The following is a 13,793-nucleotide window of genomic DNA, read 5'->3' as shown; positions in this document are numbered from 1 at the left end:
GGGTTTTATGCTATATAGACTGTGTCTACAAAAGTTATAGCAGAGGATGTCCTGTGTTTTGTGTGTGTGTATGTAACAAAATTTCAGTTGTGCTATAATATTGAAATGTGGCTGGAATAAATTATTCTTGCTGCTGCTGTACATCCAGTACTTTATGGCATTTCCAAGTAAATAGTACAGCTAACTTTTAATCTTGCACTACAGCATAAAATCCCATTATTTTCATTATTCTGATCCAACAGAACTGTGCAAACCCCTTTCCAAGTTAAATAATGATTGCAGCTATGATGCTGTGGAGTTAAACCTACTGCAGAGATAGGACTAAATAGAACAAGAAATAATAATCGAACAAAGGCCATGAGTAATAAATTGAGATTACCTATTTGTTTTTGTCTTAAGACACATTGTGGAGAAGGTACATCTCTATATTCTGGCCTGGATTAAAAAAAATTTGGTCAAGGAACAAGTTTTCAGCTCATCTTAATTTGTCATTTTGATTCAGCATTATAGAAGAAGGCATGAGTAGATTGTTTATAATGCTCAAGGTAAAGCAGTACTCTTTTATCTGCAGAAGTATCTCTTCAATATAGCTTATGTCTCAATGCATTAAGAAATATTGGATTCCAAAACATAAAATATTTAGTTGTAATGTCACTTTCCCAATCCTCCATTGTAAAATAGCACAAAAGGAAGAAATTAATATTTTCTGTAGATTTTGGGACCTATGTCATGACTGTTTTTGTAGGGGAGGTTCTAAATCTCCATTCACAATGAGCCATAAGTGTGAGCTGTTTTCCTAGAGTGGCTGCTTTTGAGCCTATTGTCCAATTCAGGAAGGTAGAGAGCCTCCTGAAGCACACTAATCAGTCAATGGCTCCAGGCCCCTCTGCAGAGGAAGAAGTCTTTTGCTTGTCTCCACACTGAAGTGTGACATTTTTGTGCTAATACCCAAGCTGCAACAAAAGTTCACTAGCTTAGTTTCTGAGATGAATGGATTGTCCAGAGGAGAGATTAAATTGACTATGCTTACTCACCTTTAGTTAAGCATGTAAAGTGACTGGGATAGATAGGAAAAGTTACCCTTGTTTGGTAATCTAGAACTTGGGCTCTCATACCTAAGATAATAACGTTGATCATTCAGGCCTGAGATAAATACATTTCTTCATTGATAGGGTTGAATCTTTGAAATGTTCTACCCTGAGAGCATTTTTTTAAAACTCATCCACAGGTCGGCCAGACCAGGTGTGTATGGCAGTTTCCTTCCCTAAAGGACATCACTAAACTAAATAGGTTTGTCCCACAGTTGACAATGATTTAATGGTCATTATTAGATTCCTAATTCTAGATTTTTGTTGAATTCCAACTTTGTCCCCAGACCACTACCTGGATCTGTGGATTAATTATCTCGCAATAATACCACTAGGCCATAATCTTCCCCCTTTAAAAAGGTGCTAATAGCAATGGGGCGAGATACATAATTAGCTATGTTCCTCTTGAAGGGTAGAAAGTGAGGTCTGCAGATGCTGGAGATCAAAGTTGAAACTTTATTGCTGGAACAGCACAGCAGGTCAGGCAGCATCCAGGGAACAGGAGATTCGACGTTTCGGGTCCTGAAGAAGGGCCTGTGCCCGAAACGTCGAATCTCCTGTTCCCTGGATGCTGCCTGACCTGCTGTTCTGTTCCAGCAATAAAGTTCCTCTTGAAGGGTAGCAAACTTGGAAGGTCAAATGGCTTTATTTATGCCTGGACTGTCTAGTTCGTGGGGGGCACGGTGGCACAGTGGTTAGCACTGCTGCCTCACAGCGCCAGAGACCCGGGTTCAATTCCCGCCTCAGGCGACTGACTGTGTGGAGTTTGCACGTTCTCCCCGTGTCTGCGTGGGTTTCCTCCCACAGTCCAATGATGTGCAGGTCAGGTGAATTGGCTATGCTAAATTGCCCGTAGTGTTAGGTAAGGGGTAAATGTAGGGGTATGGGTGGGTTGTGCTTCGGCGGGGCGGTGTGGACTTGTTGGGCCGAAGGGCCTGTTTCCACACTGTAAGTAATCTAATCTAATCTAATCTAATCTTTTATTTGTTTTCTGAAAAAAATCTTAAGTATCTATCATAGAAGCGAAAGGTTATACTGAAAACTTTGTTCTTACAGGATGAAATCTTTGACATGGTTAAGCCCAAAGATCCATATAAAATCACCCTTCAAGATTTAATAAGCAGTGGACAAGGAGACACCGTCAGCAGTATTCTAATTGATCTGAATGGTTTTTGGACTTATGAAAACAGAGAAGTTCTTGTTGCAAATGACAATGATGGTAGTGCTGATCTGGATGATTCATGATTCTATTAATACAACTGACTCCTGTACTGAGTTTGTAAATTGTACATGATAAATAGTCAAATTTTTATTAAAGTTGTGTAGTATACAAAAGTGATCTTTCCTTATTTATAAAGAACTAAAATAAATAATGCAATTATATAGGTTAAACAATACAATATTGTTTCTAGTATTAACAGTTTAATTACAGCAGATGCATGATATGAAAACCAAAATTAGAAGAAAGATCGCAAGGCACAACTGCATTTTCAGTGAATTAAGGCATAGCTGTTTTTCAGGATAACAGGCAGCGCTGAACCCTTGCATCATCTTCTGTAGGATAATTTCCTCTAGGTTGGAATAGGATCACTTTTTTGTTTAGTTTCTGTTATAATGGTGGGATCACTTTCCATTTCAAAGCTGACATTCACAAATGATGCATTAACTACTGGCAGACCATCATGTGCACTAACCATCTCTTGCTGCTGTTCCATTTGCTCTTGGTAATTCTTTTCAGCTTCTTCTGACATTTTATTTTCTTCCTCTTCCTCCTCCTCCTGTAACATTTACATGCATTAGCAAGCCTAGCTGAACAAGATTCTTTTACAAACTTATCCTATAAATAACTTTCTAACTTCTATACTTTTATGCCAATTCCATGCTATCCTCTCCTGTAACCCACAGGTAATCGTGCCTGTAAATTTCATGTTGCTGAACTTTAATAGCAGGTCTGGCATGCCGTTCTACTACAGGGAATACTCTGTATTCTTTTGACATCTATAAATGCATTTAAAGAACTGGATACTGACTAATTTAATTGCCTATTGCACAGACACTTACGAACTTTGTTAACTCCACACAAAAAAAAACTTCTCATAGCTGATCTCATGATCTACCTAGGTAACTTGTTTACCACACTAGCTTGCAAAGCCCACAGTCAGTTGTATCTGATTTTATGATATCTACACAAATCACTTCCAATTTCCTGACTTGGCAACTGCAGTAACTGGGCAGAAATATGTCATACATGCTTGCTTATGTATTGATCTTCCTCTGACAATGCATGAAACATCAATCTCAACTACATGGCAGAGATATTTTAATTTGCAAATAGTTTGTGGAAAATATGCTGCTTCCATGATAAAGGATCACTTGGAAAAGCAATGATTTCACAAAATTGGATAAGATGGATGTTTCACTACATCAGTGTATTATTCCTGCTTTCCTGTCTGTAGGTATTAATGGTCGAATGATGGTTCAATTTTTTCAAACATCTGACTCTTGCATATTTAAAAGGATTTGAATCACAGCATACTCACAATAGAAAGCAAATTCAATTATCCTTGTAAAATTTAAGTCAATATATTAATAGTCTAGTTGACAAAGCACACTAAATATTAGAAATTAAAGCGTCTAGGCTAAGAATTTCCTGAGTTCATAAAGAATTAATTTGCCTATTGTTCATTTATAAAACAAGTGAAATGGCTTGCTGAATTTAACTTATTGAACAAACATATGCAATCCACTTACCTCCTTTTTTATCCTGTAGTACTCGTCAATAGCATATTGGTACTTTGGAGCATTTATACCAAAAAGTGAAGCTAACTTTTCTCCCAAGAAGTCACAAACTTTATATATAAAAAAAAAGAAGCCTGTTAGTAATAGCTTAATTTATGGTGAACATGATGGTGCCAAAAGCCCATTTTCTTCTAGAATAATCTTGCTTCCACTATTTTGCTATGATTGAAGTCTAGATTTCATGTTTCTCCACCATTTAATCTTGAACCTTCAGCCATTATTTCAAAGACTGTCATTTATCTCATCTCTGAAGAACTTAATGCCATGACCTCCAAAATCCCTTAATACTCAATGCGGAATGTCAAAGTTGATACACTGTTGCAGCCTGATCCTGTCCAACTAACTTTATTTTCCCTACCTGCATACAATGAATCTTGCAGAGTCTCCTACTGCTTCAGTCAGTTTGTTTTTAATTTGTTCAAGGGAATTAGAATTAATGACTGAGCCAGCATTTACTGTCTATTCCCAAATACCTTTTAGAAGATGTGGTAAGCTGCTTTGTTAAACTGCAATCCTTGGCATGTAGGAACATCTTTTAAGAAGCTGGTTTACGTATTTATTTCTCTATGGATGTTTAATTTTCCTATCCATAATACCTGCCTAGGTTTTTTTCCATTTTAATCAACTTTTCCTCCAAACAATAAAACCTGCCTGGATGCTAACAATGCCTAACATTCTGTAGAATCATTGTTCTATTTGTATTCCTTCCCTCCCTGACCTCCAGGCTCTGCATTTGCCTTTGGTGCTTCTAGAGAAGGTGGAATAATATTAATTACCGTTCCCTTTCCCATTAGTATTCAATGACTTCTGCTATAAGGCTGGACTGCTTTACTCTCCCTGACAAAACAGCTTACCAACAGTTTAGACTTGCACTTGTAAAAACTCTGGAGAGAAGATAAAAACAAATACTAGAAAAAAGGTTAATTTTTAAACAAATGTCCTATCAATTTTGCAGCATTAGTGCTCGCAAGGTATTGTCATTAATGCCATTTTTCTTTTTGGTCACTTTATTGTTTTAGAAAAATTATGAAATGACTTAAAGATACTGATTTACCTTGCCCCTCCCTTAAGTCTAATAAACAAAGATATAGAGATACAGATGAGGTATGCTCAATCTCTGATACTGCTTGAGTTGTGGTGAGCCACCAGAACACTGACCAATTTTACAGTAGGTTCACATGCACTGAATATAGCAAAAGGTATTGAAATACAAAACAAGCCTATATACCATCAATGACTTGCACATGAAGTGATCCTATTAACATCTCCCTTGTTCAACTGAGGTAATGAATCAGCTTGGCACCTCAATTTAGCATTGAACATCAGAAGTTGAGTGTAGAAATGCAAACTTAAACCCAGAGTCAATTAGTAAGTCTACTGGAAAGTTTGTTTGCAGTTGAACTGCAAATATTTTTTAAAATGACATTTAAGTTACATTACTTCCTCTTGTGCCATAATTTTTGATTAGCTAAGTAAATCATTCTCAAGGGTTTTTTTGTAATCCTTAAATTGAGGAAGTTGTAAATGTGGATTTCAAATAGTGAAACTTGTGTGTATTGTTCACACAAATCAACATTGTAGTCCATTATAACATAGATGTAGATCATACCTGACAGTGTACCTGTAGCAAATCTTAGCATGTAAAACCACAGAAATGGACCCCAAGGAAGTGTGCTCTGTGAATAAAATGTTTCACATTATGCATTACACGCTGAAGTTGTTTGTGAATTAGATTAGGAACTCAATGAACTTCAACCTTACAGTATCAATCATAGGCAATAAGTCTTTCTTTTCATCTTCCTTGTCCTCCTCATCCGTGCTGTACTCCTCCATAGTTTCGCCACTAGCAAAGTGAATGATCCTTCGAGGAAGCTTTTGCTTTTTCATATTCACGTCCCCAAGTTCTACATTTTCAAATGATTTTCCATTTGCCTGCAACTTTAAAGGGAAGAAAACAGTTAAACAATCCAAGTCAGTGCTTATTGGGTACATACAAATCATGCAGTATTTTACTTGGAAAGACTGGGTCATGTGATTAACATTTGTTTTTGTCTATCTTTGCAAGTCAGCCTTGAATTTAAACAGGGGCTCGGGGCCCGGCCCGGCCCGGCCCAGCCCAGCCGCCCGCCCACTATTGCTGGGGCTCGAACCTCAGCCGCTGGATGCTCGGTCCTAACCTCACCTTCTCCGCGTCCGTGTTACCGCCGGCCAGCAGCATATTACCGGGACTAAGGTAGAGGCCGAGACCCGGTAACTTCTCCGCCATTCCCTATGAACGCACAACAGCCCGATGCCCGACAGGAAGCACCGCCCATATGAGGCCGAGCCCCCTGTTACCCCGCCCGCCTGTACTCTCTACAAGGCTATACAGGAACTGTCGAAACAACGTCTGTCAGCGTAATCTTGATTAACCAGAGAGAAAAACCCAGAATGTTTACTACTGACTGTAGCAGTTCGCTCATTAGCAAATTAATAATTTATTATTTACTCACGAACCTTAAAACTTGCTTGAGTACACTGCTCAAATAACAAACCCAAATGAAAAGGAACCGTAGGTCCAACACTTAGTAGCAAACTGTCCCCAAAAATCCAAATAAATCAGTTCCAGACTTTAAATTGAAAAGACTGTAGCTGGTCCTGAAATCTCTGATTATTGGATAAAATCCTTGAAGGCCGCCGCATCTGTTCGATAAAGTGGCCATTAAGAGTTCTGTTCTAGTGCTAATGAACCAACATTGATACCTCAGAGGGTTATAGGTTTAGAGGGAATTACAGAGGGAGGCTTCTATTATTGATCATAATCCATCATTTGTGGTTGTGATAGTGATAGGAAGCATAGTTTCCTGCTGTATTCTACCAGTTTAAAGTTAGACCAGCCCTTGTGTATTGTAAGAATAATATTTCTAATATAATAGTTGTAATAAATGTCTGTTAGATTCTTCAAAAACATTACCCACCCGGTGCTTGTGTTACGGAAATAACCTAAGCATTACTGTACTGATAAAATACCTTGTCGGATGTGAACTCACACCAGCAAGGGAGGATTGTCCATACAGGACTCCAATATCTTGGTGGTAGCTATTTGGGAAACTAATGAAGACCAACCAGACTACAATGGAGAATTTGGACAAAGGGGGGACAGTTCCTCATTCTTCAGCAGTATTAGTTTGTATGAGTACAGTCAATAATACAGAACTGTAGTTAAGGTATCGATCGCCAAGAAAGACAGATTACTTGTATTGGTTGGGATGTAAATTCTTTCAAATTTAATTAAATCTTTCAAGTTTAATCAAGCCTCAATTAAACACTTTTGAAAAGCTCTAGTTCATGTTTGAGTGGAGGCAGTGTTATACACACCAGAAAGCTGCAAACCTAGGACACTTTTTTCTCCCTGAAAGATGATACAGAAGTAATATTGATCAACCGTTGCAGCTGCAGAGTTTGGCACTTATACAAGGGTCACTTTTTATTTCTGCTGACACAAAGGCAAGGAGCATTTGTTTTTAACTTTTATTGACTTAAAGATATAGTCTATCCTTTTAAAAGCTGAATCATGGACTGCAAAAATCTAATTATGGATGAGCATCCAGTGACACCCTTACTGACTTGTAACTGTGCAAACAACAAATGTAGTTCTACTTTACAGATCAAGTGACAGATGATCCTGAGGAAAAAAAACTTTTAAAATATTGATTGCCTTTAGCTTAAGGCATCTAGTCATTCCAAAGACTACGAGAAAGACCCGGGACAGATTTGGAAAGTTCTTGAAGACTAGAATTAACTTGAGAATTAGAAAATCTAACTCATATCATACAGATAGAAACCCTAAGAGTTTACTGATCAATTTATTGGAAGATGTTGTAGCAAAGTGCATGAGTATAATCGTTTCAAAGGAAAGACTCATCACATTAGTCACCATCTCTACCCCAATTAAAGTCTTTAGGAAAGACCTTTTGGACAAGAAAAAGGGCCATACCATTGACATGATACATAATGAAGATATAGTGCAGGCCACAGCAATAACATGCTTTAGATGCAGCCAGCGCTGTTGCTATTGTCAGCAAAGTACACCAAACAAAATCTGCAACAGGTGTGGTTTGATGCACTGTTGTTGGAGGCAAACTCACACCAGATGATAAACCATGATTGTGTCTCAATCAGAAAAGACAACTGTCTTAACAAAATATAGTTTATTGGAAGATAGGAATAGGTTCATGTTGCATTACCTAACCTGGCATAATTATAAGGACTAATTGGAGCAAGAGATGGCATAGCTGTCCTCTTTGCAACCTCATAGAGTGGCAGAGAGAGATGCATGGAGTCATACAGTAAAGAGGCCCTTCAGCTGATAGGTTGGCACAGATTCAATTTCCACTAATGCCATTTTCCAGCACTTGACTTTAAATGTTGTAACATGTCACGTGCTAATCCACATACTTTAAAAGTTATGAGGTTTCCCTCCACTGCCCTCGTTGGCAATACATTTCTGATTCTCACCACCATCTGGGTGGAAAACAAAACTTCCCTGAAATCCCTGTTAAACCTTCATCTTAAAATTATGTCCCCTCATTATTGACCTTCAACTCAGGGGAACAACTGCTTCCTCTCCACCTTGTCCATGCTCCTCATAATCTTATATATCTCAATCATGCTCCCCCTCAACCTTCTCTGTTCTATAGAAAACAACCCAAGTTTATCTAGTCTCTCTTTGTAGCTAAAATGCTTCAAACGGACAAGATTCTGGTAAATCCCCTCTGCACCCTCTCCAATGTAATCATGCCTTCCTAGAACTGCACAGAGTTCTCCAGCTGTGGTCAACCAAAGGTTTGTGCAGCTGTAACATAACTCCCCCGCTCTTATAATCTGTGTCAGGATTGATAAAGACAAATGTACCGTCTCCCTTCTTAACCACTCCGTTAACCTGTCCAGCCACCTTTATGGATCTGTGGACAAGCACTCTAAGATCCCTCTTCTTTCTATCCAAAGACTGTGCAGCTTTAGTGTTAACTCTTTCAGAGCTGTTACCTCAGACAACACTTCCTCCAAGCTGTTCTACTCCCATGGTTAAATGTTGTACATTAAAGTCTATAAATACTTCTACACTTACTATTAACCCATGTTCTTCCCCACATATTTCTAACTCCACAAATTAAAGTGGTCCAGAGGATTCATAATTCTCTTTGTTGTCTCATAATTTCCACAAGAAAGCTTTAATCTCATGTGTGTCCATTATGGAAAACTGATGCTCTGTTGAAACAATTTTTTTCCTGATAGTATCCTGGATTTTTAGACCAGGTAATATCTTCATAAGCATCACCTGAACAAGGAACAATTGGTTCCATGGAGTGTTCAAGCAAATCTTTACCCTCAATCTGCTGAATCTGTAATCTCTCAATCTCCAATCTCTATACTACTACCTGTTGAGTAGGTTGGATATATTCATTTGCCCCATAGATGTCTTACTGGTGAACTAAACAATTTTCCAACCTTAGTTGTGTCACTAGGGGATTGCTGATTACTTAGCATTATCTTTGTGACTGATACTGATAATTCTTTGGAAGATGGACAATTGAAATATTGCTCTTGAACTGGTGTTAGTTCATCCTTCCAGATTATTATGACACAGAGACAGACTGCTGACCCACATCAACCTTTCTATCTCTGTATTCGCAACACAGTAAAATTAATGATTTGGAGATGCTGGTGTTGGATTGGGGTGTACAAAGTTAAAAATCATACAACACCAGGTTGTAGTCCAACAGGTTTAATTGGAAGCATTAGCTTTCGGAGTGCTGCTCCTTCAACCACCTGATGAAAAAGCAGCGCTCTGAAAGCTAGTGCTTCCAATTAAACCTGTTGGACTATAACCTGGTGTTGTGTGATTTTTAACTCTGAAAAATTAAAACCTTCAAAGACCCTCAAAATTGACCCTAATTGTTCCTAACTAGACTTTTGAATAACTAATCCCAGACTTTGTGAATAATCAATTCTCTCATGAGTTTGTATCTTACTTATTAACAATACAATAACTTCAGTAGAACTAAATTAAGCAACAGAGTAATATAACTGGTCTATACTTTAAACCCCCAAACCTTTGTTTTCACAGAATTATATGATGATTTCTTGGTTGACTTTATGAATATGTCAGTAACCTTAACAGTTCACTCAGATAAAGACATTAATACATATAACTTAGTTTTCTATTCTCTGAGCTTCCAAGAGTAGCTCATTGAAGGTTAGGCAGAGAGCTCTCAAATCTTCATGTAGCATCAAGAAAGCAGTCTGAAAACCCCAATTTAAATGCTGGTCACTCCCTGACAGACTGTCTGTCTCCTCCATGAGGACCCAGTTACCATTCAACATCTGCCATCTTGGTATTTTTCCAAACTTGCTTCAACCAATTCCCAGGTCCTGATCTCATTAATAGCCAAATTTTGCTCTCTGTTTCAATGTAATGCTATTCCATGGTGATGAAGTGTCTGCAGAACCAACCTGCAATTAACTTTAGGCATGGCCTCATGAATAAACAAATATTGATCTGTTTTCATTTTAACAGAAGCTATTACTCACAGTCCAAAAGTCATTGTTAGCTCACAATTCACAGCTCCAAACCAAAATACAAAAAAGAATAAAATAAAAATAATGAAAAATCAGTGAAGGCTTTAACATACCTCCACCCTTAAAACTACTTGGACAAACAAATTTGATAGGTGGATAACAATATTAAAGGCTGAGGAATACATGATGTTCTCAGAGAAATTATTCTTTTAGAAGAATTTAAAACCTTATTACTATTTGTAATCAGAACTCATGTAGACGTCCAAACCAAAATTTATAAAAGAAAAAATGAAAATGATGAAACATTAACGAGTGCTCCAACAGTATCAAAATCAAATCTGTTGTATCAGGTCCTTCAATGGGCTATTACGATGGCTAAACAATTTCAATTCAAGATTTGTCAATGAGCTTGTGACCTGTGCTGCTCATTCTTGTTCTCAGTACTTGCTTCTGCCAATCTATGCTAAGTGTTGTCTTCTGTCTTCAGTGCTAATAGGAGTAGAAAATGTTTTAACAAGTTTGGGTGGGATGCTCTTAGAGGGTCAGTGTGGGCTTGATGTGCCTAATGGTCTGCTTCCATACTGTTGAGATTCTATGATCTTTGCATTACAGTGTTCTTTGTGGCATACCATTTATTGTTTAGAGTTATTAAACCTTTGCTGTGAGGGCTGCAGCTAAGGTTTCATTAGTCATGGCATTTAATTTGATAGGACAACAAAATTGTACCTTTATCAAGCATAAAATTAATAGTTGTCCATTGACATGCACCCGTTATGTCAAATTTGAATCAGTTGGATCACCAGTTTCCCCTAGGAATGCTGTGGGTATCTTTTCAAAGGGAGCTATGTAGTCTAACAGAGAAATATATTCTTAATTTTCTAACCTTTTTTTATATGAGTAAGCTTTTGGCTTTCTCCTGCTCTGAAATTTTGTCCTACCTCTACACTTTTTCCAGGTGAGACATCTTTTCTAGGTTGCAGAGTGACATTCGTTTGTCATAGTTGGGCACTGCTTGTTATTGTGAGGATTTGTTTCAAGTACTAATGATAACAATTGTCAAATGTGTCTGTAGAATGTTTATATCTTGTAAAGTGGATAGGCTCTGTTGGCCTGCTGTAGTAACATTGTCCTTCTTCTCTCGGGGGTTGTCTTTTGGTCTTCCAGGTTTCAACTTCTAGCACAATTTGGATAGATTTCTCCAAAGTACAATCTTCCTTGAGCTATAATAAATCTGACGAACACTCATCAGTAATTCCAACAACAACTCTGCATCTGATAAATTCTGATTTCAAAGTAGTCACAGTTCTTCACGAATCTGGAGAGCATTAATTATTTATGGATCTACCTGGATGCAATACTCTTTTGCAATATCTCACCCTTTCAATTTGTTCTCAGATTGAGCTGTTAGAAACTGTTAGAAGTTATCAGAACAGTTAGAACTTCTTCTAAATGAGGCATGTCCCATCTCGATTCATAATATCATCAGATATAGTACCCACAGAAGACAATAGTATACTTACTTGTTCATCTTGAGATTTAGTATTTAATTTTGAAGGAATTCTGTATAATAAGTGTTTTATCCAGGTTGTCTAAAGCTGTGTTCCATTTGGTCCATCCAACATTGAACCCTGATGGCAGTATTATTTCTCCTACCATTTTTTAATATGACCATTTATTTGGATTCCTTTAAAGCCATTTTAAATTCTATGGTATATAAATGTTACTTTATTCTGTTTACATCAAAGTTATAAAATTTTCAGGAGATACCTCATAATGGTGTTCTAGCTTGTAATCTTACTTTAAATGTTGTTTTAATTTGCTTACCTTCAAGTCTCTTCAAACATTTAAATTCAGTATGATAGAAAATTGACAATACTTTCGTTATCCATAAGTATTTTGAATTCTTTTAAAATTCCGTATAGGGCAGTATTGTATCTCTACTGATTACTGGGCCATAACAAAAATGGAGGTGTCCCAACCTCTGGAGATTTTCTCATCTTATGGAGGCAAGATGAAAGTTTTCTGTTCAATCATGGGCAAAATGATATTATCCCATCTTTCACAGTTTAAAACATAATTTACGACCCTTTGTAAAATTTTTAAAATAAACTTTAAGTTATGAATTTCCTGAGTCTATCACAGTGTTTAAATTCTTCTATCTCCATTCATTCATGTTTGAACTCTTTTAAATTGCACTTTTGTTGCCTTAAATGTACTCTGCAACTTTCCTGATAGCACAGCTTTGGAATAGAGTCATAGAGATGTACAGCATGGAAACAGACCCTTCAGTCCAACCCATCCATGCTGACCAGATATCCCAACCCAATCTAGTCCCCCCTGCCAGCACCCGGCCCATATCCCTCCAAACCCTTCCTATTAATACACCCATCCAAATGCCTCTTAAATGTTGCGATTGTACCAGCCTCCACCACATCCTCTGGCAGCTCATTCCATACATGTACCACCCTCTGCGTGAAAAAGTTGCCCCTTAGGTCTCTTTTATATCTTTCCCCTCTCACCCTAAACCTATGCCCTCTAGTTCTGGACTCCCCGACCCCAGGGAAAAGACTTTGTCTATTTATCCTATCCATGCCCCTCATAATTTTGTAAATCTCTATAAGGTCACCCCTCAGCCTCTGATGCTCCAGCCCCAGCCTGTTCAACCTCTCCCTATAGCTCAAATCCTCCAACCCTGGCAACATCCTTGTAAATCTTTTCTGAACCCTTTCATGTTTCACAACATCTTTCCGATAAAAAGGAGACCAGAATTGCATGCAATATTCCAACAATGGCCTAACCAATGTCCTGTACAGCCGCAACATGACCTCCCAACTCCTGTACTCAATACTCTGACCAATAAAGGAAAGCATACCAAATGCCTTCTTCACTATCCTATCTCATGTGACTCCACTTTCAAGGAGCTATGAACCTGCACTCCAAGGTCTCTTTGTTCAGCAACACTCCCTAGGACCTTACCATTAAGTGTGTAAGTCCTGCTAAGATTTGCTTTCCCAAAATGCAGCACCTCACATTTATCTGAATTAAACTCCATCTGCCACTTCTCAGCCCATTGGCCCATCTGGTCCAGATCCTGTTGTAATCTGAGGTAACCCTATTCGCTGTCCACTACACCTCCAATTTTGGTGTCATCTGTAAACTTACTAAATGCACCTCTTATGCTCGCATCCAATCATTTATGTAAATGATAAAAAGTAGAGAACCCAGCACTGGCCCTCGTATTATTTAATGGAACCATGCCTTTTTGTGCCTGTTTACATTGGTGGTATGCTTAATTTGAACAGTCTGTTGTCTGTCTTTTTAACCTTTTCTCCTACACAGCCTGGTTCT

At 38.0% G+C, this 13,793-nt stretch overlaps 2 protein-coding genes across 3 annotated transcripts in view; one reads left to right on the top strand and one right to left on the bottom strand.

The window, feature by feature from the left end:
- Positions 1–2,423, top strand: part of ppp2r3c (protein phosphatase 2, regulatory subunit B'', gamma) — a 33,680-nt gene extending 31,257 nt beyond the window's left edge. For both annotated transcript variants that reach the window (XM_043697815.2, XM_043697817.2), the window contains exon 13: positions 2,145–2,423. In XM_043697815.2, coding sequence (XP_043553750.1) covers positions 2,145–2,333 — 189 coding nt within the window. In that variant the 3' untranslated portion in view covers positions 2,334–2,423. The remainder of the gene's footprint in view (positions 1–2,144) is intronic.
- On the bottom strand, positions 2,361–6,207 carry fam177a1a (family with sequence similarity 177 member A1a). Its single transcript, XM_043697818.2, has 5 exons — positions 6,070–6,207; positions 5,649–5,825; positions 5,497–5,563; positions 3,840–3,937; positions 2,361–2,866 (listed from the first exon to the last, which is right to left on the bottom strand). Exons 1-5 carry the CDS (start codon positions 6,151–6,153, stop codon positions 2,660–2,662), a joined length of 633 nt encoding a protein of 210 aa, XP_043553753.1. The 5' UTR covers positions 6,154–6,207; the 3' UTR covers positions 2,361–2,659.
- Positions 6,208–13,793: the final 7,586 nt, after the last annotated feature.

The sequence above is a fragment of the Chiloscyllium plagiosum genome, unplaced genomic scaffold (genome assembly GCF_037043375.1).
Source record: "Chiloscyllium plagiosum isolate Xiang-an unplaced genomic scaffold, Cpla_swu_hap1 HiC_scaffold_8, whole genome shotgun sequence".
Classification (NCBI taxonomy): Eukaryota; Metazoa; Chordata; class Chondrichthyes; order Orectolobiformes; family Hemiscylliidae; genus Chiloscyllium; species Chiloscyllium plagiosum.
This window is presented reverse-complemented; position numbering and strand designations above follow the sequence as displayed.